At 35.1% G+C, this 26,800-nt stretch overlaps 1 protein-coding gene across 3 annotated transcripts in view; it reads left to right on the top strand.

Moving 5' to 3' along the window:
- Positions 1-582: 582 nt before the first annotated feature.
- The window catches only part of CFAP20DC (CFAP20 domain containing), a 93,226-nt gene continuing 67,008 nt past the window's right edge, over positions 583-26,800 (top strand). For all 3 annotated transcript variants that reach the window (XR_010885396.1, XR_010885395.1, XM_067303420.1), the window contains exons 1-5: positions 583-654; positions 2,990-3,079; positions 3,599-3,692; positions 6,642-6,714; positions 24,805-24,919. Coding sequence is in view for 1 of the 3 variants with exons in the window: in XM_067303420.1 (XP_067159521.1) it covers positions 634-654; positions 2,990-3,079; positions 3,599-3,692; positions 6,642-6,714; positions 24,805-24,919 (393 nt within the window). In the remaining 2 variants the exon portion in view is untranslated. The remainder of the gene's footprint in view (positions 655-2,989; positions 3,080-3,598; positions 3,693-6,641; positions 6,715-24,804; positions 24,920-26,800) is intronic.

Below are 26,800 nucleotides of genomic sequence, written 5' to 3'. Positions count from 1 at the left end.
ACTTAAGTGTTTGGTTTGAGTCTTAGACTAATCATTCTCAAAGGAGACTGCTGAATTTGAAAGAAGATAATTTGTCTAAGAAGTCTCTGCCAGATATCTCTAGATGGAGTGGTTTCTATTGCAGCTCTTTCATATGTTTCTATTTTTATATATTAAATGTTAGGCTCCTCTTTAATGGAGTTCTAATGTTTTCCAGTGGGCACTTGATAGCAAAGAATAATAAAAAAAAATGTATTAAAGATGAATTTCAAGCAATTTTAAAACATGAGGAAGCTTTCATTGTTAAAAATAAGGGCTGATGATAAAGTTTTTACTTGGAACGTAAGGAAGGGCAGCCCCGAGTACTTGATGCATAAAGAAAACATTTTCTGAGAAAGCATCAATATTTATCCATTTTTAAACTTAATTCCTTTGTGGTAGCCCTCTGATACAGTGGATATACATTCTGTTCTCATGAAGTGTGTTCCATAATAGTATTCCTATCTTTTAAAATAGGGCTAGTGTTTCATTGTAGGATTATTTTCCTGTCAAGTCCTATATAAAGTGGTTTTTTTGTTTATTTACAGCATAGTCTATAGGTGTCATTGCTGACTGAGAAGCTGAAATTATTTTTTCCCTGTGAAAGCTGGAAAAATGTTCAAAAATCAATATCAGGTAAAACAGAAATGGCTTTTTGCTAAACCTCTTTCATTTCACCTTTGAGAGAACTCGAAGTGGCTTGTTCTGGGGAACAAATAATCCCAGTACAGAAAAGTTTTGGAATATTTAATTATTCAGTATTTTTATATGAAACAATGGGTAACTGCTGACACTGTCAGGCATGGAATGGACACTGACATGGTGATACCAATAATTTTTTTGTCTATCTGTTCCCTTGTGGGCCAGGGAAGGCACCCCACCCACTCCCAGCCCAGGCGTAGAAGCAGTCCTGACTCAACATATATTCTGAACAGCAGGTTTGGCTTATTCTCCTGATGTAGCAGAGGATTGCCCAGCAAGTACCCTCAGATAGCACCAGTCACTTCATTTGCATACCTTATTATCCCTTTTCCTGTTTTTTTTGTTTGGTTGCTTTTCGTTTGGTTGGGTTTTTTTGCCATCCTTTACTTCCCTTTCTCCACACTGGTCTCCTCCCCCAAAAAACAGCCTGCCCCTAATTTCTTTTTCCCCACTGGTCCCAGGTGTGCTACATCTGTAACCAAAATTGGTATTTTTAATACTGTTACCTAGGCATTCTCAGCCTTATATGGTATTACTGATATGATTACTGAGGTGCTGTTGGCCTTGCAGGATTATATTCCCCCAAAGGTCCCTGATACTCCCCTGCAGTGATCTGTGGATTTTGGCCATTCTGTGCGTAAGTTCCCCTCAGCCACTCATGAGATGCAGCCATCCTTCAGGGCACTATCGGTAACTTTCGTCAGCTTCTCATATTGGTGTTTATGTTCAGTAGTTTCTCATGCCGCATCCAGTAGGTTTCCATGTCCTGTTCATTTAGCTTAACCTCAAGCCAGGGCCTAATCAAGGGCTGCAGCCTTAACAAAATGCATTTGCAAGTACAGGAGATAACTTTCCATTTGTTTGTCAGGTATTGCTACACAGACCTACAGGTTTGGTAGTTAGGAATATTTTGTAACTTTCTAAGAGCTTGATACAGTAGTCCTTAAATATGTCAGATAATTTTTAAATTAACAGTACATTGTCTTTTTTAATTCTTCTTTTTCATTCATTATGAAATAAAAAATATTTTACCAATGCTTTTTATGGAATGCCATTTTGACTCTCCTTGGAACATAATAAGTGGATCCATTTGGGTTAGCCATGTGACGGAAAGCTGCCAGGCATGGGTGGGCAGGGGAAAGTATTTAATTCGGAAAAGGTGCGAAGCTGATGTTCTCTGGAAGCATGATTTGAAGAGCATTTATTTTGTTGGCAAGAGTGCTAGCCCTTCTTGCTCACTCCAACTTCTGTGCAATTGTTTGGGCAGCTGAGCATAAACTGGACTGGGGAGTGCATGCAACAGTGAATGAGAAGGGAGAGTTGTACTATCTGATTGGGTCAACTGTACTGCTGAAAAAATACTTATCAAACTATAGCCTAAGTACATCAGAAAACATTTTGTGTGATATCAAATGTGAAAAATATTGAAACAAATAATTCCCTAAGCAGCAGAGCTGATAAAGCCTACCTTCCTAACTTAAGACAGGCCATGGTTAGATTCTTTGATGTCTAATAGGGTGCGCATTCTGTGTAAGGCGTTTTCGCTTGGCTGGGGCATTCATAATGTCTCTTTCCACTGTTAATTGTCTGGTGTCTAATAAAGGCTGCAGCACAAGTACACCCCTTATCTTGTTGTGGGGGTACTGACAGGATCTCTCTTCTACCTGACCACTTAAGTCAGCACCTAAAAGACAGTAGTTTTTACAAGTTTCGTGAAGCTTCCTGCCAAAGCTGGTTGGAATTTGATAACCAGTTAAAAAGTTATGGGGAAATGTCTTTGACACACTCACACGTGTAGACAGACAATTTGATTGTCTAAACTTAATTTCCTTAGGAAATCAGACCAAAACATCAAATCTGCCACAAATTTTAGTTTGATTATTTAGTATGTTTTAAAAACTCACTTTATCTGGTGAGATGTAGAAATAAAACATTCCTAAATATAAATTACTGATCTGCTGGATGTTTTTAGTATTTTTACAATAATTTTGCTTTTTAAAGACATTATAAATAGAATAATTAAAAATATTCTGTGTATATCCCTTCAGCTTTATGCTCTGATCCTATAATAAAGTCAAGTATTGACTATATGAATTGCTATATTACAGTAGTCTAGAAGCTGCTATTAATATGCCGCTGATCAATAATACTGACTGATTAGCACAGGCTGATGTGGGGAGGGATTGTTCTAATGTTTTTGGCTTGATCAGTGGTGATTCTGTGCTGAACACTTGGCTGGGTGATGTATCCTTAAACCATTTTATCACAGGGTGGCGCGTTTGTTGAAATATTCAGTGCTCAAGGCAAGAACCCTGGTGCAAAGTGGAAGATTTCTGGCAATCCATCAGCTATATGGAAAGTAAGTCTTAAAGGAAACTTCTAAAACTCAGGATATGAAACACAGAAAAATGTGAATGAAGCTTAAAATTAGAGGTAATGAGGTTTTTGACCTGACTCTGGAGTTGTCATTTGCAGTTCTGTCATTATGACAGACTAAATGACCACTTAAATTAGTACTTTATACCTGCTTGCAAATTAGTGTGGTCATAGTGTAATTTTTTAACTTAAATATTTAGAGAGGATCAAAGCTTAAAATAGTTTTGCTGTCCCAATAACTACAGAATTGAGTCAGGTCAATTGGATCATGAATTATGTTCGTCAGCATTGTTTGCTCATAAAACATACAAGTAAAGGACAAGTTTTTCCAGATTGTATTATTACCATCACCTCTGAGCTACTTTCACATTTTCAATGCAGGGTACCATATGCCATATTTTACTGCTTTGTTTAAAAAAGAAGTAGCTTTGGATGTTAGTGGCATAGCTGTTTGTGGGGAGAGGAATTCTGTCATGACGTTTGTTTGTTGTTTCTTTTGTAGGAGTATGATAAGGAGGTAAAAGGTTTTGTTTTTGTACTTGAAGGAAGCAGTCAAATTAACAAAATGCAGCTACCAAAGGAAGCTAGACAAACTCGTAAGTATCAAAGAAATAAATGTCTGTGATGTTCTGATTGTTATAATTCTTACATCCGAATGTAAAAACGATCTTATTCTTCCTTACTTTGGGCTTAATTCACAGTTAGCAAAGTATTTTTTCATTAACTTTTTGTAGATCAGCTACTACAAATAAGTAAAGGTATAGAAATGCCGTAGTAAAGTAAGTGCTTTAGGGAAGATCCTTGTCTGATATATATTGTCCTAATTTTGCAGTATTCAGTTCACTTCTGTACCTGATCCTGCTACAGACTCTGGCAAATAACTTCCAACCCCATTCAGCACTCATTAAAAGTCAATAATTTTGTTGGCATCAAAGAATGTTGAATAGATTTGTGTTCCCTTTGTCATTTTACTTTTTAAAATAGTGAGATTTGCATACATTATGGAGAGATTTTGAGCATGAATAATTTGTAAAGTATTATGTTTGGCCCAAAAAGCCTTATAAGCTAAGCTGATAGTATTGTGGAGGTTATATATATATTTATATACATATTTAACAATATGGCTGTTTAGAGCCACTTTTCTGGTATTAGTGGTGTTGTAGCCATGATGGTCTAAGGATAAAGAAAAGACAAAGTTTGTAGGCAGAATAACTTGTAGTTGGAAAAAGCAGATAAACTTTAGGGACGTGGAAGATTGTGTTGAAGAACTTGTCTTTTCTTTTTTCCACTATATTTGCCTTTCAACTCCTTTTGTGTCAAATTGATCACTTTGCAATATAGACACGATGTGTGTGAACTTCTTAACCTTGTACTCTGTGTGCTAACGTAATTGAGGATCTAAATACTAAAAAATAGTACTTCATAAAAATAGTATTTGTGATTTGTTTATGCAGCCAGTAATCTCTCCAATGCATTTCTTCTATGAGTTATAAAATATCACTGATCTTTAATTTGAAAAGCTAATAATTAGTACTAATAACTACTACTTGTCAGGTTTATGGTACAGGTATCACATTCTCTGTATTTATCAATCCTTAGGAATTCCTGTTACATAAGTTCTTGGCAAGGTCCTTTGACCATACAGGAAAAGACATACCCATCACATCAAAGAAGTCATCATTCAAATCCTGCATAGTCATTGAAAAGTTGCTCCCAGAGGTAGATCTCAAAACTGGAGATCAATGGTCTCGATATCCCATGAAAATTGTTCTTAATGGCCAGAGACCATTTCTCAGTCTCCCTGAACAGTGTTGCAGCTCTCTGCCCTGGGTCCTAGCATGGAGGTGTTCAATCTTCAATGGTTTTTCAGAGTTCAAAGTCTTAGTTGGATGTGGATAGACTGGATATCATATGAGTTCATTTTTACTTATTTTAAAAATTAATGTATTATTGTGATCATAAGAAGAGAAGCAGCATTTGTAAACAAACTCCAGTACATACATTTGCTATAGATAAGTCTGGAGATGGGAAGCCTTTCATTATTCTCTTAGGGAAGGAGGGGGAGGGTTCCCATTGCTGTTGACTCTTCTTTAAAATACATTTTTAAGGAGAGATGGTGTTTGAACCGTCTACAGGGCATACAACTATCATCATAATTTATTCCTTAAATTCCACTGCAGGAGATTGTACTTGCATAAGGCTTATATTAATGAACCAGGCTGGTTTAGATTTAACGGCTTGCTTTTGGAAAAAACAAAACAAAAAACAAAACTGAGATGGTGATTTTAATTGAATGAAACAGAGGAATCTTCTTATATGCTTCCCATATAGGGTCTTGTAATTACAAATTAATTTAACTTTTCTCAAACATACAAAAAAAGTAATAAATGAGAGATTGTGAAGTCTGGTCGTGCACTAAAGTCTTAAAGATTTATCTGATTTTTGTAAAAGAAGTTTAGTATTCTCTTCTGTATTATAAATATTAGACTAACGTATCTTTCTGAGAAATCCAACTTTAATTTGTTTATTGTCAATATTAAAATAAACTATTACAGCCTAAAATGAGAATTGAGAATTAGTGTTGCGGATTATCACTGCTAGGAATAGATTGGTTTTAAATTAACTCCAGCTAGTGTTGCAATACTATAGTCATACTTCCATCCATTACCATTCTCTCTGTCTCTGTCCTTTTGTCTCCTTCTCTCCACAGGTGTATATGCCTCAAATGTTTTAATTATGTCACATATACAATCTGCCAGCTGTACTGTAGTCTTTGAATACTCTTCCAAAATGAAAGTCAGCATGTATATAAATATAATTCAAAATCTTGTTAAAGTGTCATTTTACCCATAAAAGAAGGAAGATCTGAATTGGCATCCTTTAGAAGAGGAGATAACATTGCTGTTGAGTCCTGTTCAGTCACTAAAGAGCAACTCATTTCCTCCCTGAACCAGTCGCTAGGAAAAAACATAAGGTTCAGTTCAGCCAGTCTTGTACTGTTTTTCCTTAACAGGGAGCTACCTGAATCCTAAAAGGTTTCCCATGTTATTCCCTCAGTTAAGCTACATTCCTGTTCTAAATATCAGAAGCCTTCATTGACCACTGTTGTTATGATCTGGATTGCATTTATATTGACGGGTTTAAGTTTGTTTAATGAGGTGTACATTGTCACGAAAGTGAAAGCAAGTTTCATATGCCTTTAAGATAACCTCAATATGAATGTATTAGTTTATTTTGTAATTCTTCGTGGGATAATTGCTGCTTACATGCTCTTGGAACGCACTGAAGAATTGCAAGTAAAAAAATAGGTAGATTCCATTTATTTTCATGAGATTTCCACCTCAGCCACAGATGGGACTATTAACACCATTCTTATTACAGTTTGAATTGGTTTTCTTCTAAGTTTTTCTTCTCATGTTCGTATGTTGTGTGAACCTTGAGAAATAGTATTGCAGCATTATAGCTGTGCATCATTAATATGCTTGAGGGTGAAGTGTGCATCTGCACACATGCAGCACATGTTAATTTTTTTTCTCTGTTTTTAGTTGGACTGATCCAGCAGTTTCTGACACTTCAGATTTTTGTGCCATTGGGACAAGACTTCTCCACTGAGTTACTGTAAGATGCATAAAATTTCCTTGCATGTTTAATGTAAAGTGGATGCCTGATTGCAGCCATTAATTATAGTGGCAGATTTTGCATTAAAGCATAGTGACTTATCAAGTCAATATGAGGTAATTAAGCTAATGAGATCATTATTTCTTGGATGTTTTAAATACTGACATTCCTCTGAAGACAAAACAAATTCTAAAAGTCATGAATGAAGATGGTGAGAAATCTAGAAGAAATGGGATATGAATTTATCAAACAGAGGTATATGAAAGTATTGGCTTATGAGGGTCCCCTGAAAATTAATAAGAAATTTATAAATAAATATTTCGGGGTCCTTTGGTTCAGGGGAATAAAGAAATATATGTTTTAATTACTTTAAAAAAAAGAAAAAAAAAAAAGGTTAAAGCTAAAAAGCTAGAATATTTTGGAGCATTTAATTGGTATAATTCTTTCCATGCTGTAAGGGAAGAGAGAAACAGTAAAACCCGACTTTTTTCATTAGTTGGGTGTGGAATGATTTAGTACGCTTTTAAGCTTGGGCAATTTGTCTGTCTTTGTTGGACAGTATTCCCCCCTACTGGCACTACCTGTTTATAACCAGCGAAACCCAGTCTGCTTTGTAGCCAATAGAACACCTAAGATTTGGACTAACACAAGAAGTATTATCCCATTGGAAGCCCTGCAAGAAAAGATGGGTTGAGTGATACGCAATTAAACTCAGTAAGAGCAAGCACTAAATTGTATTTTTGTTTCTTTTATATAACTTTGCATTCATCAGTACCTATATAGGTGCCAGCTTTTCTTGATTGTCTTAGGTCTCTTGCGTCCGCCATAAAGGGAAACAACTCTTGTAGGTTTAAGTCAAAAAGGGCAAAATGAGATGTGATCATGTATTGTTCCAGCTATGCCATAGTAGAGAAAGTGTTCATTATAATGTGAATGATCTATTTCAGGATGTTAGGATGGTGTACTATTTTATGTTGAGGAGTAACTCAGTTACCTCCTTTGCCTTCAAATATGTGGAGTCATCTTGGAATGTTTTGTTAGTTTGACAAAGAATACTTCTAATATGAATTGAGTCATATTTATTAAACTTCATGCTCTCTTTCTTGATAGCTTTGTTTGCCTTTTCTTCTTTCTTCTGCACTTCAGGGCAGTGATGTACAGCTATTGTCATTCAGCAGTTACACACTTTGTGGTGCTGAAATGTTCTAAAAATAAGATTTATGTTTCCATTCGATTAACACGAAGAGTCTTTTTTTATATATATATATATATATATACACACACACTCTTTATATATATATATATATAATGTGTATATATGTATATATAAACATTTTTGTGTATATATGTGTGTGTATACATTATATATGTGTGTATCTATAACATTTTTGTGTATATATGTGTGTGTACATTATATATGTGTGTATATATATAACATTTTTGTGTATGTGTGTGTGTATATATTTTACACACACATATATACAAAAATGTTATATATATACACACATATATAATGTATACACACACATATATACACAAAAATGTTATAGATACACACACATATATAATGTATACACACACATATATACACAAAAATGTTTTTATATATACATATATACACATTATATATATATAAGTGTGTGTGTGTATGTATATATATACACATACACACAAAAACTAAGAACAGCCATACTGATTCAGACTAGAGATCCATCTACCCCAGTATATTGTCTCCAACGGTGGCCATTGGGGAGATCCCAATAACTGTGGGGTCTGTAACTGTTTCCCAGTCTTTTCAGATCTTCAGGCAGAGCGTCACTGGGAAGCAACCACTGGTTCCTTGGATAGCTCCAGGTTGCAATGGATGTTGTTACAGGTGCTCTGCTCAGTATCTTCCTTCTGTTCTCTGTCTGTACATTTTTGATTATGTGACCTAATGCCCTTTCCCTTTTTTCATTTGTTGTCCTCCAGAATCAGTTGGTTTTATTCTTATTTTTCATTCGCTTTAGCCTTTCTCTCTGCAGGAGAACTTTAAGGTTAGGATTAGGCTAGCAGTAGGCCTGAGGAGGAAAATCTAGTAGGAACAGTGGCCATCAGCAGGTGCCTAAAGAATAGTAGGAGAAGAACAAACATATATGATACCTATCCTTAGTAGTCTCCTACATTCTGGCTCTTTTTAGCTCAGAGGATTTCTCAAACCTTTTGTGGGTTGTTTTTTTTTTTCCTGATTTCGAGGATTTGTTCAGTCTTCCCTTGGAGCCTTGTAAACTTTCTTCTGCAACGTGCTTTAAGAAGCAGGTCTGCTGTGCTCCTACCTATTGTATGAAAAAACACGTTGTTTTGTCTGTTTTGGCTGGGACTTCTACTAGCTTCGTTTCATAGCTTCTAGTTCTTGTATTGGATGATATGGTTACCAGGCATGCCTATCCACCATGCCATTTTTTAGAAATTAAGTTTGTAGACATCCGTCATATCTCCTTTTGCTGCCAAAGTCATCTCTGTCTAGGCTGAAGACTTCTTGCCTACTCAATTCCTTGTATAGAAGCCATTCCAGTCCTTTGATTGTCCTTGATGTCCTTGAGATGAGGAGACCTGAACTGCGCACTATATTCAAGACATGGGAAAGCCATATGGCTTTACAGAATAGCACAGTTTGTATTCTTTCTTGTTGCCTGTTCCCTTCTAATAATTTCTAACATTTAATCTGATATTTTTGATTGTTGCCAAGCTTTTTTTTTAATAGAAGAGTCTTATTTAGGGCTTATTTATCGGTTTTTAGGATGTCAGTACCTCAGCTGCAAAATGATTTTCTTAGATAATTAAATCATTGTGCAGCTAATACGAAATGCTTTACCATGGAAGTGATTATGATAGGGATTAGTATTTTCAAATGAGTCCAAAGAGTTAGGAACACATTTTCCTTTTTAAAAAACTTGCGAAAGCTGCTAAAAGTTTGAAGATATCTCTTTAAACTTTTCTGGAAACATTTTTAATGGTTGTAGAATTGGCACTTGCCAAGGCTTACTGTTCTTCAGTGGATTTATAATAGTCCATGCAGGTATTTCTAGCCTCAGTGATTGTGAGGTAGCGGGTCTTTTTAAGCTGTATCACATGGTAACATTCTACCTTCCTCCTGCAGTGTGCTTCAGTTCCAGCAGGATTTTAAAAGCTGAAAATTGAGAAAATCTTGAAAGGATAAATTAACTTATTTAGCACAGAACTTCACTAGAGAATATTTTTTCTGGCTTGAGAGAAACTTGAAAGAGAAGATAGGGTTCAAAATACTTGTTCTAAAAACAGCTTTGACTGTATGCATTAAGGTCTTAGTGCAGAAAATATTAACATTTGATTAATTTAAACTGTAGACAGAAAAGTTGGTAACTGTTGAGTAGACCATAAAAATGCAGGTTTTCAAGCAACTTCTGGCAGTTATATTTTCCTTTTGTCTTTAATTTCTTTTCTTACCACAGCCATTATCTGTTTTCTGTTACGGCTTCTTTCAAGGTAGTTCTTATTTCTTATCTCTTTTTGATTTTTTTTTTTTTTTTTTCCCCCCCTGGGTATTAAAGAACCTCTGACATAAGTGATTTTCAATCTACCTATTTTTTCTGCAAAACAAAGAAGCTCTTATGTGTCAAATCACACTGACTCTTCTGGTCTTTGATGAATTTTCTGAGTGTAATTCTGGTTACACTTTCTGCTCCTATAGTTTTAATTGCTGTGTTATTTCCAGAAGCGTGTATCAAAAGGGACTCAATGAACAAGACATATGACATAGTAAACAGAAACCAAGTACACAGATTTGCTTCTCATAGGCATTCTGTAGGCAGATGGCAGAGGCTTAGTGCCAGGTTCAGAAACTTATCTTCAGATTGTCTGCGGTTTTGTATTGGCATTGGTTATTTTGAGTACTTCTTGCCATCCAGCTATACCTCTTATCAAGAACCTCCTCCCCACATTTTCCTCTTTAGTTCTCTTTCCTTTCCATCACTGCTTCTCAGTAATAAATTTTGTATTAGAAATAAAAATATAAAAATATTAAAAACATTATAGCTACATCAATATTTTTTATATTAATTTCCTTCAAGACTTGCAGAATAGACATGTATATTCTGTCCTTTCAGGCTCCTGATGACCTAGTAAATAATGAAGGCAAGTTGTTCTTGCTGCTTCACATTGCTTAGCTATGTTAGTAATAAGTGATTGCTATTCAGTTCTTTATATTTCAGATTTTTTAAAGGAATTTCATACTTGGTTGTGAACAGAATATTGATTATCCTGATGCTTCCTGGAGTTTGATGTTCCAAGATGGTTTCTTGTGTAATGTTTTACTAGCTGGATCTTTCAGTAGCTTCAAGTGAAAATTAAGAGCATACTAAGCCACCATACCTGCAAATGTTTACTTTATGTAAAACAAACAAACAAAAAAAACCACTTCGGCAATTTTTATAATAGCTGCACATAATGCTTAACGGTATGTTTCTTCCTCTCCTACTCTGTATATAGATGGAAATGTTATGAATTTAGTTTGAGGTTCATCCTCTCTTTTGCAGTCTGTTCAGTGATTGATCTGATTAGCAAACTAGAATTTCTTCAAGGCCATCCATCAATGCTGGCATCAGCTGAGCTAAACCTTCTTACTTGCTGCTATCAACCACTCATGCGAGATTCCTGTCATAAATACTGAAAGTGCACACAACTGTTTAAATTAGCTGTCTTGCCTTTTTTTGGAAGACATTTAAGTGAAAATGTACCCTGATACTTTGTTAGGTGGCATGATTAGATAATATTAAGTATCACCACATTAACAATTATTGATCTGCCTAACAAGTACATAAAATAGACTGCGGATGGAAAAATTCAGTGAAGCATAATAAAATTAGAACTAAGGTGGAGTGTATGCAATATGTGCAGCTTTTTTGAAGCAAATAGTAGTAAAGCTGTTAGTAATACTGGATATAGCCATCTGTTGTAAATATAGTAGTCAACTGTTAAATCGTCAGTATTATGGATTTTGCTACCTTTCTGAAAAAGCAAAAGTAAGTCAATGTTTGGAAAATATTTGTTCATAAAAGAAAACACCATCTGGCTTGTGTTGGCATTCTTGGTTTATCTCCCAAAGTATGGGCATGTGCAGGTGCTAGCACTTCTGCTTGGCATTTTATCAAGAACACAAACATTCAGTCTGGTTAAAATACCATATAGCCAGTCATTTGTTATACTTTATTTCTGATATGTTTATTTTAGGTGTTAGGTATCATGTGAAATTAGTAAGTCATGTTACTGTAAGTTTTACAGCAAATGAACAGAGTTGTTGAGGTGAGAAAATAGACATTTAAAATTGTACTATAGCCTCCAAAAAAAAAAGGTACAGTGGTCTGAGAAGAGTCAGAAGCTCTGTTTCTGGTTGAACTACTGAAGTGCTATTTGGCCTTGTGTAAGTCCCTGTAAGTCTCTCCAACTTTTTTTTCCACTCTCTTTATCCAAGTTATGGGAGTAATATTTATCAACTTATTTTGAAAGGATAAGTACAAAGACTTAACTAATTCATAGCAGTTTGATACTTTTAAACATACGAAGTACTAAAAATAGGAATCATAGTAAATTTTAAAATCTGGTGGTTTATTAAGTCCGTTTTCATTAATGCGCAGGCTACTGTCTGCTCATAGTACAAATTTAATATTTGACATATCCCATCACTGAATAGAGGCCAATTTAGGGAGACAGCATGTGTGACCAAAAAGAGAAGTTTCCCGGTTTTGTATTTGGGCACCTGGACAGGACAGAAAATAATAATAACAAAATGTGTTCATACTGATATGTTCAGTCCCTTTTTTATGTATATCACTTCTAACTCATGCATCTCAAAAGAATTTACAAGGAAGTCAGTATCATAATGTCTGTGATGCATGGGCGTCTTTGTTTCTTCTTAACATAAAGAAACTAAGTCACAGAAGTGGTAAGGTGACCTAACAAAGTCAGTGTCAGAACCAGATATAGTACTTAAGTCCTGATGCATTGCTGGAGATGTTAAATGATACTGTCTGTCACAATGGTGGCCAGCTTTATGGTGCTTCAGACTACAAATTTATATCTCCAGATGGTCAACAGCTACGAATCATGCATGGCATACTTTGTAAAGCTGAGCAGGTTTGAGATCTCCTGTGAGATCCTTTCACCTCTGTGACATGAAAATCTGCACTGCAAAAACATGCATGGTCAGTGCAGGGTGCTTCTCAGTCACAAAGAATCCTGCTCCGGTGTCCCAAAACTCAGTGCCCAGTATTAACGCACTGCGGTGTTCTGCTTTGTTGCCCCCCTTGCTTTAGTTACTCACCACTTTATGGACTGCCTTGCTAACTTGAATGTGCTGACGATCACAGCATGGTTACTTGTTCACTCTAATATTAACTGTGTTTCTTTGTTCTTCATAATGTTTCCACCTTTCTTTCAAGGCTCTTTTTAAGGCTATGTCTTCCAATAGCAAAATAGTTGAGAGGTTTGCTCAGCTAGTAGTCCACTGTACATAGTAGGATTATCCTTAGACTAGGGCTTAGCTTGCCACTGGCCTTCACCAGCTCCAAAAGGCATCAGTTTGTTATAAACCTGATCAGCATCCTCTAGAAGGTACATTCTGAGAAGAACATGCACTATTTCAGAGATGCTTATATTAATGAGGAATGATTTCTGTGATAAAGAGACTAATCTTATATTATGCAGTGTAGTCAGTTTTTTTTTTGTTTTTTTTTTTTACTTTGTCAATATAGTCTTATTTATGTTTAAGTTAATAATTATAGCAGGGAAGTGAGAGTAAAAGACTGTTATCTGCCCTGTAAAAATACATGTAATACTAAGGCTTTCATTTTAAAATATAAAATTATATGTTAAGTTATGACCTAAAGTGTGAACTATAAGTACTTCTGCTTTTTTCAGTAAGTTATCTGTCAGATCTTGTGGCAGATGGTCCATCTGAGTCATGCTATTTCAGTATTTTTAACTCTTCCCTTGTACTTGATAGCCATTCCGTTTGAAACGCGAATGGAGGTCTTTAGTTCAGATTATCTGAATATGACTCAGGAGAGCAATTAGGTAATCACTGTGCAAATAGTAAGGTAGATGTCCAAATGTTCTTCTCTATTTCATTGTCACTTTGCAGGATTTTGTCAGCTATTTATGATTCTGTTATTTTAGGAGAAATGGAATTAGGAGTTGTTACATACAGCATCAGAAACTCTCAGATCTTCTTTTCTCTCATAAAGAGGTTTTCTGTTCACATCCTTTGCTATAATAGAAAGTCTGTCATTTGTTCAATTAAGCTATTAAGCTTTATCTTTAACTTTCCAGCTTGACTGATGGATGGAAGTAAAGAATTACTGTATTTTAGAATCCAAGAAAAAACTTCTAAAAACCCAAATTTAATGTATCAGGTGCTTGTCACAAACATGAGCTTCTGTTGGAACAGTTTGGATACAAAAGCACTCTATGATGGAAAAAAAGAGGTCTTGTCGAGATGCTAAGGGAAATATACCGAGTGGAGATCAGTCCCCATTATAGGACTGCTTCATTCTGGGTAGCAACTTGAAAGAAGGTAGCAATGAAATTTGCCATCAGTACCAAAAAATAACAACTATCAGTTGGTGCAGGGGTGCACAGATTGTATCCCACTTTGGCAAGAAAAGTTAACTCAACTCAAGGCTTTTTGATATTTATTCCTCTCCAGGACTGTTGGAATTTATGATGAAGGGGTTTTTTGTTTGTTTGTTTTAATCAAATTACAGTTATTTGGCTTCATCTCTGGTGTCATTCCATTAGTTAATGGAATAACTCCCAGAACTATTTTATCCCACTATTCATAGTTTCATGAATATATTAAGATGTTTTCCTTCTGTTTTTCTCACAGCCATGTGCTGGCAGAAGAAATATGTGGAAGGACTACAGCCATTCACAGAATCACAGAATGGTTGAGGTTAGAAGGGACCGCTGGAGATTGTCTAGTCCAAACCCCCTGCTTAGAGCAGAGTTAGACAGAGCAGGCTGCCCAGGACCCTGTCTAGTCAGGTTTTGAACATCTCCAAGGATGAGGACTCTGCAACAACCTCTCTAGGTTCACTGTTCCAGTGTTCAATTGCCCTTAGAGTAAAAAAGTTTTCTTAGTTTTAAACAAAATTTCTTGGATTTCAATTTGCGCCCATTGCCCCTTATCCTCTCACTGGATACCACTAAGAATCTGGCTATGTTTTCTTTACATCTTCCCATCAGGTATTTATACACATCAATAAGATCCCCCTGAGCCTTCTCTTCTCCAGGCTGAACAGTCCCAGCTCTCTAAGCCTCTCCCCATGTGACAGGTGCTCCAGTCTCTTAATCACCTTTGTGCCCTTTTTTTGGATAAATGTTAGTTTCATTCCAGAAATATTTCTGATTTCTAGCATGTGATGACATTCACTGTTTCTGCAGCTGTTAATAAGGTATTTTTATGAAGTCATCTTATATTAAGGATTATATCGTTCATTCATTTATTCAGTATAAAATTTCAAGCATGAAGAAACACTTTTTCTTTTTTGAAGGTTTAGAGTTGCAGAAGAAAATCTTGTTTCCTGATTACAAGATATAGCTATTGTGGAGAGGACATTTTTTGAGAGATAGAGGTCTACTTTGTGCATCTGAACCTTTTAATATTTTATTTGGAAGTACTATCAGCAAGAGGAAAGTAGTGACTAAAAGGAAATGACTTGCTTGTCATCATACTGAGAAAGAATGAGGTAATATAGTTGAATTGGAATGGCGTGCAAGGTATATATTTTCCAAATAAAATATCAGAGACATTGGATATAACTGCAGCAGAGCAGTAGAGCTTGCTTTACTACAACCATACAAAAAAAGGGTGTAGCAGACAGCATTGTAGTTCTATCCACAAGGAAGCAAGACAGGAACTGTTACTCAATGTCAGTAATAAAAAACACTTCTCTTAGACTCTTAGCATCTTGACAGCACAAGGCCCATAGCCAAGTTATTTTTTTCTGTTTCTTCTCAATGGTAGCTTTCTTCCTTCTTTTCTTTCACAGAATGGAAGAGAGTTAAAACTGTATTGAATCTTTCTCTCTAGAGGTTTATGTGACGCTTTCTCCTTGGTAGAATCCATAGAGAATGTCTCCTTGGAAGAGTGTCTGAGCTTTTCTTCTAGAGCTTACAGCATCCAGATTTACATTCTGCTTATTAAAGAAATCTGTTTTCCCTGGCCTCCTGTATTTCTTCAGAAGTAAATAGTTCCTGTTCTTTTTTTCTCCACACTTCTGAAGATCTCTAAGTATTGCCTAAAGATTTTTGTTCTCTGCTAAAACTGAGCATCCGTTAACAATAGTTTAATTCTCAGTTCATCCTCCTCCAGTATCTCTTTAGACCATCTGGATTTTCATGAATTTTTTTTCCTCTGCCCTTTTTGAGTACCTATTTGTTAGTACCTTTTGAGAGATAGTACTGTATCTTCCTTTTCCAGCAGTCGCTTTCAGTATTTGAATGTATACCCTCTCCATGCACAATCACTGTCATGTTTCTGAAAGGTATCAAATAGGGCATTTGTGACTTTTAGTGTTGGTTGAACAGATACAGAAGTGAACAAAATTCTATTTTATTTGAGGAATGGCATATGTGATCCACCCAGAACTAACTTTTGCAGATGTTGAAATTCTCTCTTCTTTTGATAGTTAAAGACTGTGTGTTTAATGGAATATTTTTGCAGAAGGTTCTTTTGTTTTTTTTGGTTTGTTTGTTTGTTTGTTTCCCTTTCAGGGATCTTGCAGCTGTAGAACAAGAATATTATCAAGTGGGTAATTTCTTGTTTCTGCCACAGTTGCTGTAGGGGAGATATTGGAAAAGTTTCTCATAATTTTATATGAAAAAAATTCTGTTTAAAAACTGTAGCTTTGAAATTACTTTGTCAATGGACAGACACATTTACCAACGTGAGAAGGAAAGAAATGAGGATGCTGGGGCTAAATCAGCATCATTTAGAAACACTGGGGAAATTGCTCACACCTGGAGATTCAGGTGGCTAAAAAGTTGAGTGTTGTCATCTTCAGTTATTTTGATGATAATCTCTTTTATGGTATGTTGTGAGAAAGTTTATAATAAAAAAAATAAAATCCAGCATATCCTACCAAAAATAAAACAGGGAATGGTGGAATACTGACATAACTAATTCTGACTGATACATAAATTCTTAGATTCTGACGAGCCTACAAAGGTGGTGAACTGCTCAAGGGAGAACAAGAGAAGTTTTAATTTGTCAATAACAAATGTAGGTAGAGAAGAAATAATATTCAGAGAAGCATAATTATGAAAAATTATGAGGCCGGTCTTTTCAGACTTGAATGGCAAAGCAAACCATGAGCTTTCTGCCCTGTTAATGTTTCAGCAAGACAGTAAAAAATATGAAAAGTTAATCAGAATATCCTCTAATGGAAATTTCATTGAGGATTTAAGGATTCTGTCAATGTAATATGAAAATCTACTTGAATCAACCCTTCAGAATATCATTGCAGTTGATTAGAAGCCGGTAGTGTTATTGCTTGCTTGAATGTGATTGTGTCTACATAAATCTCATTTTTTTAATTTGCTTGCTGCAATTGTAGACTGTTCTTTTGCATAGCTGTCTCAGTCTAGAGGTGTTAATAGTTTTCCATTTAAGGAAAGGAAGTGGAGGAATGGTGGAGCCTATCTATTCTTTCTTGCAGCTCAAAAAGTGGGTGGTGAAGATTGCTTACCCATAAAGGATATTGCTAGTATTGTTGTGATCTGTAATACACACAGCAATAGTGATCATATGTAAGAACAGATAGTTAGTGAGCTCCATGATGCCACAAGGGTTCCCAGGTTTATGCAGCAGCTGTGTCCATACAGATGTTTTCTTGTATCTGCAGTCACCATTTTAGAACATTAAGATTTCAGTTTATCTAAGAATTATCCAAGATTTAGGGGTAAAGTTTCATGACGTTTTATCTGTTCTGAGATTTATTTCTGATAGAAGGTGATACTTCTTAAATTTCAGCTTGCTTTTTTGGAGAAACTGCATACACATGCCACGACATGCAGACATTTCAGGAAGTGAGGGAGGCTGGCCAGATACCTACAAGCTGTTCTACAGTTCTTGGCTATCAAAGAGTAAGACATGGTGCTGTTACAAATGAGAAATAAAGGAAGCTATTTAAACAGGCAGTTGAATGCAAGTACCAGTTAAAGTCCATAATACAAATGTACAGTGAGGCAGATTCTCTAAATATCTTAGTTTAAACTTGAAAAATGGTAACTCTTTTCAGTATCTTCATTCTTACCTTAACTGTGTATGATCCTTTTGAGGAGAGAGGAAAAAAAAAACAAAAAAACCCACATATATTTGATCCAAATTAGAATACAAAATATGGTTCCTTATTTTTCAATCAGATCTTTACTGGTAGGCTTGTAACATGAGCTCAGTACAGCTGATGATCCTTTCTTAAATCTTGCCACTAACATTTAGGTATTTAGTTTCATTTTAAATTGGTAGACGAAACCATTTCACTATTCTGTTCTGACCCTGAGATACTTTCATTCACATATTACTTTCTAAAAGGGATCAGAGCAAAAATGAAGATAAAATATACTGAAACACTAAATCGGTCTGTTTCTTAAAGTGAAAGTGCAGTGGGAATCTAATGGCATAAACCTTGATGAGAATGATTTTGTTACATTATACAGGAAATTGAAGGATGGAGTTAGAAAACACTTATCCAGCTTTTTTGGTGATAAATAAGAATTATAATTTTAGACTAAACTATCACATTCTTCTGAATATTTGTTTAGTGGCAAGTAAATTGAGATCTGATAAGTAGAAATATTTATTCACAGATTACAATGATCCACCAATAACTTCAGTTTTCAAATCATAGTGTGCATAGTACTGGTGATTAAATAATTCCTTCCAGGTAATATTCGGCAATAGCTTGTATCTGCAAAGCAGAAGCCAAGGCAGGAGAAGTCAGTGTAGGAAGACAGAACTGAAGCATGGAAGTAGAGGAGGACAAATGAATAGATGATTAAGAATGGTGGGAGAAGTGGAGATCATTTTGGCGAGGGGAGGGGGAATGGAGGAAGGTGGCCTCTTTCTCTTTCTATGCATCAGCTGGAACAGAGGCAGTATGTGCAGCCTCTGCCAGTGCCTTCAGTCACTATCAAACCAATGGCACCAGGCAAATTAAAGTTAAGAACCTCATCCTAGACAAGTAAACATCATTTATCAACATTATAACTGATCCTTAAGATAAATTATAAGCAAACTTTAGTTACAAAGTTAGTGGTATTTTAAGCATGCTTTCTCTAAACTATACAAATATCTTTAAGAGTAAAATTACTTTTTAAAAAAGTAAAACCACATTTTAAACTCTTAATAATTGAACAATAAATGTGTTGGGGGAAAATACATGTTCTCACTAATCACTTTGGACCTACTGAGGGACAGGTTATCTGGTATTACTGTTCATTTAAAGACCAGAAAAATAGAATGATGCATAAAAATATATTTCTCAGACTTGTTTCAGAAATAGCATATTGCTTTCTCTTCAGATCAGAGCATTCTCTTCTGCCTCCCAAGCTCAAGTTAGATAAAATGTGTACAGTGAGTTCAACAGTTGTCACAAAAAGGAACGTTTTCTTCTCCGGCCTGTTGTATCCTGCAATGCTGGTGACATTGCACTGCAGTTGCAGCATCTGCAAATGAACAGCTACTATAAATGCATTTTCTCAGGGTAGTTATAAATGATCTTCAATTAGTATAGCATGATATAGCACATTTAGCTTACAGGGCTGATGAAGATACCATGTCCAGTCTTTACAGTTCCCCCTTTTTTCCCTAGTTATTTGTTTTAAAAATAAATTCACCCTGATCTAATGTCAAGAACATTATCTCTTTGTGTTGCAAAGTGTCTTCTCAAGTTTGAAAAATACCCTGAAGGTAATTATTTTAACCTGTATCACTTTATATTTGATTAAATATATCTCAGATTATTAGAATTGACAGAGATTCTTAGCTTTTCTAAGTTTTAACTTGCTGGGTAATGAGTCCATTGTAAACTATCGTATGATATCCTATTAAATGAACAGAGTAAACCTAATGGTGTTGGATGATGTCCTGATGATAGAACCAAATAAATTGCTGTCTCCTAAGACTTTTAGGAGAAGAAAAGTATTAATTACATGCCTTTTGATTAGTGGATCAATTTAAGTAATAGGGAGGAATGACTGAATCTTGTTTGTTTGGTTGGTAGGATTTGTTGGTTAGGATGCCAAATATGGGAAAATTCAAGATCCAGTGTTAGTTTTGTCTTTTTAAAGAGCAGACTTATTAGCAATTCATGGACCTCAGTAATTAGAACAAACAGTTTAAATGGGAGAAATATGTCTGTACTTAAGAGGACTATTATATATAGCAGGTGTGAATGTGGCCTTTCTTTGTCTTTCTAAACTTGAAAGGACAAATTGTATCTTTTTAATAGGTAAATTCATGGAAAGGAAAATAAAGTGGAAATGATAACAGCCAATAAACTAAAGAAAGAGCCAACAAAATCAGTTAGAGGCATAAATAATTGCATTATAAGCATAATTTGTTTTAATTCTGGAAAAGATGTATGCACTAAACTTTCCACACATTAATACTCATTAAAGTATTTTGTCTATACTGAACTGATTAAAAACAGTTTTCCAGAATTACAGTTTCCTAAATGATTTGGCACAGTTATTCATGCTTCAGAGGAACAGATCAACATGCCATAAAAAAGGATTTGCTCAATACTTGATGGCAAAAAGCTACGTAGATGTGCTGATTTTGAAAACCAAGGATGTTAAAATACTGATAGACATTTCCAGAACATATGATAAAGATATTAATGAACATTTCCAGAATGATTTTTAAAAAGTTCTGAGAGTAATGAAACTCTCGCAACAAATTATTCCTGATCAGTCAAAATATCAGGTCATTATTCCAGTTGGAGAATTGATTGCAAATATGTCGATATCGGGAGGTTGAACTCAGGATTCGCCAATTCCTCATCACTGCTCATGTTTCAAAAGTTTTTTTTAATTCTAACGACAGGGTTTCCTGATTCTCTTTAGGTACCTGCCATCTATATTACTGCCTTTTTATGGCTACAGTTTAAGGGAACTTTGGGGCTTTTTGGTTTTAATCCTCTCCAGAAAAAGATTGAGATTAACAAAGAAAATTTCAATATATGAAAATAAAGCTAGTTCTTCACAGCTTGTGCTCTATGTCTTTGTGACCCATCAACTCTCTTAATCTTGTATTTTGTAGAGATTTGATTATCAATGTAACTAAGTCTGTTTTTATGAAGTCAGAACACAGTGCTCTGGATTTCAGATGGTTAGGCATTAAGTTTAATAACATAGTACCTCTTAGGAGACTAACGCACAAGCAGTGCAAAAAATAAAATATGAATGAAATACAGACTGTTCCTGAATGAGGAAACTTAAGAATCTGTAACCATGGCAAATCATCTAACCATTACTATTCCTTTATTTTCCTAGCTGTAAATTGGGGATGATTTTAATACTATGTAACATTTATGAAGCTTTTATGGAGAAAAAGGTCCTGTGGTTGTGAAGTACTTACGTACTAACAGACTAATAGTTAGGCTTTACCAGAGGATTCTACCTGGATTTAGAGCAGAAAATGTAGAGATTTACATGAATAATGCATTGTATGGGAGTTGCTCTTTGCATAGCAACATTAATGACATACCTGCCTTCATGTTTGGTAAACTTCCAGATTGAGTCATTTACAAGAAGAAAAACACTTCCATTTTAAGAACAAGAGAGCCTGATAAATGAAGCATCTCTTCAACAGCCCAACATCATTTTTTCTAAGTTCATTTTAAGCCTTGAATTGAACATTAACAAATGGTTATAAATTATTATATATACACAAGCGAAGTGAATAGGTAATCTGAGGAGATGAGTTTATCTACACTCTTGGGTAGTTGCTACCATTTACTCACAATCTCACTGTAGTTACCATTGTGAGGAGAATAGTCAATCAAAGTTGAAGATATAAAATAAAACTGAAAATTGAATTGAAAAGTAATTTTACTTTCAAATGGTTTGCAAATGTAGATGTTAAGCGTGAAATGAATGCAGTTAATGACCATAGCTGGGAGAGTTATGCACCTGCTGATCACAGGAGTATTATTATAAATGAGGTTGATTTTCCTGTTGACTACCTCATTTTTCTCAACATGGTCTCATTACTTTTCTATCACATGTCTGACCCTTAGATATGAATACTGAAACACAGACATAATAAAAATACATTAACTCTTATATAGATTTTTTTTTAATACATCTTTGAAAATCAAGGAAGGTAGTACAGATGCTTCTTGTCTTTGGAGGTTTAGCATAGGTCATGCTTTTTGATAACATAAAAAAAAGTTGAGTTTCACGACAAGTACTCAGGCATTTCACAAGTGGGAGTTCTAAAGTTCCATCTCTTGTCATCTGAGTTACTTCAGGTAAGAGCTTTGTTACACCAATTCCTGAATAATTCTCTTTCTTTTCACAGGGAATAAATTATTTTACAGAACTTTCAGGCCATCTTTTTTCTCCAAGTTCGCCCCTTGTTCGAATGTTTCACCTAATTTCTGCTGTAGAGTATAAATACTGTTTTAAATTTATTTCCTGAAATGAATTTTAAACTCCTTTAGGTGTGGTTATAACCATATGTCTAAGGTTTGCTTCTTCTATATAGCATACATGCCATCACAAAAAAATCATATTTTAGACTTACATTTCAGAGTCTTATATAAATGTGTACGTTTTTATCTAAATGACTGTTTTCTATTGCACTTCAGAATGTAACTGAGCTGCGCATACACTAATGGCCTTTTTATTGCTGAGATACCTAATATTTCCAGAAGGGAGAAAGATAAAACTATTCAAATAAAAATAAATTGTGAGGTTTAAACATATTTCGTGAACTAATATTATGAAGTAAAATTAAGTTTTTAATGCTAGTTGTTTGGAGATATGCATGACTTAAGTTTAATCTCTTACTGCTTTGTCATGGCATCATTTAAAGCAACATTCTCCATTGAGAATTGTGCAGTTTGAGTTTCAGCACTCAGGTTACTGCTGCTGCCTGCTTCCTCAGCATAGGTGCTTGGCTGTACACATAACGAGGGAGGTCTAGGGGAGTTCGAAGCACCCAGCACTCCACTTTGAAGTTCTTTGGTGCCTCAAATTCTTAGTGCCTCTGAGCATCAAGATTTAGAACAGAAAAAGTGAGGCATTTCAGAAAAGTACAACCCTATGTATTTCTTCAAAGGGTGTACAAGAAGCAAAATGATGTATGGAATTGCCCAAATTTCTTCAAAAGTAAAATCAAGCCCAGAATAATACCACTGTAAGACAGTCTGTGGTCCTGTTACAAAAGCACTCCACAAGAGCGTTATGGTATTATCCACATGAGCATATCTGCAGCCAATACTGAAGCCTACTTCAGTGAAACAATAGTGGTGGTAAGGATGTAACATGCTCCCTTGGCCTGGAAATGAAAGTTCTGTCTTTGAAGTGCATGGGATTTATGTGAGGAACTGCTCGTGTCTCAAAAAAAACCCACTAGTAGACTCTTTCCTTCTGTTTTGCTTTGCCCACCCAAGGTATGAGAATGAACAGATAAAAGATGAGATGGTCTGGAAGGGAGAGCAGAGAGACAGTAAGTTCTGGAAAGCTGATGAACTTTCCGTCTGCTTTGCATGAAGCTCTTAACTACTGGGGAACAAGAAGGCTCTCCTGTGTCTTTGTCGGTGGAGCTAGTAGAACCCTCTGATAGTCACATATTTGCAGTATATTTTGTACTGAATCCTGACCTTGGTTGAAATCTTGAATTGCCCAAAATAGATGAAGCATGGAACTTGCTCCAGTTAATGCCCTGCTAAGTTGACCTAGAGATTCCTAATAACATTTCAGGATATTTATCAGCAAATTTGGGCTGATGGCATTACACTAGTTCAGTTGCTACAGGTAGTCTTGATTAATAAGAAAGTGTTTTCATTTAAAAAAAAAAGTTTACAGGACAGACTTGCAATTCTAAAGCAAAAGCCAGCATTTAAATCTTATAACTAAAAAATTATTTTTTTAAAAGCTGAATAGTGACAGGAAGTTGTTTATAGTAATTATCTGTCATCTTCTCAGAGCGGGTGCTAATTACAAAGAAGTACCCATCTGTTAGAAATAAGCTTGTTCAAAAATAATAGGTAAATTAATCATGGTTTCCCCATACAAATTGCAGCCTTTAAAGTAATGTCTATTCTACAGTATAACAAGATGAGACTGGTGGGGGATATCAAGATTGTGCTGCCCCCAAGACTTAAAGGGAGTAGAACATAAAAATGAGCCTCTTTATCAGTTTAAAACAAACCTAATGTTTGTGATTGTGGTCTAAATCTATTAGAGGTGTTCAAATTCAGTGTCCTTGGTGTCACTGAGAGATGACCTGAGTAGTGAGCAATAAACTTGTGTATTGTATTTCACATTTGAAGATATGTGCTCAGGAAGTGAAACAGACAGACAGTGTTTTGTGTCTGTCGTTAAAGCAACAAAGAGTCTATATAAAATGACAGATGCATTTTTAGGAAAAGAAAGCAAATAATGTTTTTCTAGTTAGCAGGTGACAGTGTGTCCCAAGGTAATGCAAGCTTAAGGGGCAGAAACAAGCACGATTATTAAAGGCTACTGAGTTCTCAGTTCATACAAATTGCTTTCTTTCATAGTCTGAAGGGCTATGGAAATCTAGTGAAGAGTGTAGACTGTTGAAATAAAATTAGCATGTAAAGTGATTTTATATATGCAGGAATATAGCCACCAAGTTTGAATTTAAGAAAGAAATCTCATTACTCATCTTGTAAAAGAAGTAATTCTTAAATTCCATATTTGCTATCACTGCCATAAAGGTTCTGCATGTGAGTAATAATTTTTTTGTGATCGCCCAAAGATACTGGGTTAGTGAATTGACAAAGATCCTTTCCTTCTTTCTTGCTTTTTCTTTTACAGGATAACTGATTTAGGAAATATTAAAAGAAGATTGTATTTATCAACAGTCCACAAGGAGTTGTCTGTAACCCCTCTGCATGCAAAAATTCCTCTTTTTATGATCAAGCGCAAAATAGTAGGTACCTTGGAAATATTCCTTAACCTGTGTGTGGTTGAGCACACTTTTTTATCAGAAGGATTTTATATAAATTTACAGACCTGTTCAAGTTAGTGTGTTTGTTTTAGAATTGTGTTCCTGTTGATTCAAGAAATATGTACATATCCCCTCTACTGCATGGTAGCAGAACCGCTTAGCACTTCTACACTCCCACCCTTCTTCTGACATTGAGAGTTCATTCTCCTTTCCAAGATTAGTACTATTTGTGACATGTTTATTTCTCACTTTTGCTATCTGTTCAGCCTGCCTACAATTTCTCAGTCTCCCTGATTCTTCTTCATTATAGTGCTCCTATTCGTGTGTACCCGCTCCTATAGTGAACTTTTATTACATTCACTGGAGCTGCAGGTAGACTAACTGCAGGTAGACTAATGGTTATTTTCATGTGCTTCATGTTTTTCCAGATTCTAGAATGTATAAAATGGTGTATATTTCAAATTGATTAAAATAAAATGACAGACTTCACCTTCTTCCCTCAAAACCCCAGTCCGCAGCCCCATCATATAATAATACCTAGCAGAAAGCCTGATAGTTACTATATACCTTGTAAATACTCAAGAGTCTCAAATACTGCTTTAGAGTATCATTTGAAAGCAAGAGTACTTAGATTTCAAATATTCTAAAATATAAATGTGCACTTAGAAAAATAGACAATACTTAGAATATGCTAAGTCACTGTGGATTTAAGGTTAGGCATGAGAGAGAATATTTTACACAAACCTCTGAAGTTGTAAGGACTTATTTTAAGATAGTTTAGGTGAAGGCAGTTGAGATGACTTTAGATTTCAGGAGTTTTCTGCTTTCTGGGAAGAACTCTCTTTTTTTTAATTAAAATGCATCAGACCATACCCCTGAAGTTGCCATTAATTCAAGATCCACTGAAATAAAATTATTTTTCTTCAGTATAATTTCAGTTAGTTGGTCTTGGTGTCAGGCTAGCACAAATTTTTCAAATTTAAAGTATGCATTACTGTACACTAAATTAAATTCAATCAGAATATGAACTTCAGCTATGTATTTTAATTTAGATAATAAATCATTCATCAGAGATCTGTCTAAATGTTCTGATCAGTTTTAATGACAAAATATTTTACTAACTGTAACCTATGACCTATTCTTTAAAGAATACATCTACATTTTTTAACATATGGGAATACATAGCCATCTGTTTTCTTTTAAATAGTTATCCCTCTTTTTAGTGTAGCTTTTACTTAGGGAATATGTTACTTTTAGTGATTAGATAGCTCTTTTACATGGCTATGATAGTTTAACTTATTTTATACATATGCTGATCATTATTATCAGTAAGGCTGGTTGTGAATAAGGAAGTAATTTGCCGTGTGTTTCATCAGTGGAACAGAGCCTACATTTTCATATGCTAGCTTCCCCTGTATTGTGTTCTTACAAATTATGCTATTTTTCAGCCTCAGCAGTAGACTTAGAAATATCAGTAGTAATTAAAAACTGTTTTCCATTCCATTGCACAGTGTCTTCATAATGAGTATTCCTTACCTTCCAAAATTTCAGACTTAGAAGCTGAATAGTAATGAGTACACAGGTCTTGATTTATGCACCTAAATATTTTCTTAAAAATTATTTACCACTTGGCATTTAGAAAACAGTACCTTTACTTTGACTTCATAAGGAAATGAGGCATATATAATCATTATGTCTGACTATTCTTCTCCCTTAATAAAACTTCAGCCCATTGGTCAATTAGAACTAAATTTTGCACATGGGTAGTCATATCAAATGTGCTTCGGTTCTGCAAATTTCATGGAAAGGCTTGCCTTTCTCCCCAAGTCAATCTCCCTTTATTTCCCTCTTACAGAAGATGTG

This window comes from Apteryx mantelli, chromosome 12 (genome assembly GCF_036417845.1).
Source record: "Apteryx mantelli isolate bAptMan1 chromosome 12, bAptMan1.hap1, whole genome shotgun sequence".
Classification (NCBI taxonomy): Eukaryota; Metazoa; Chordata; class Aves; order Apterygiformes; family Apterygidae; genus Apteryx; species Apteryx mantelli.
Note: the sequence above shows the minus strand (reverse complement) of the source record. Positions and strands in the feature narration are given on the sequence as shown.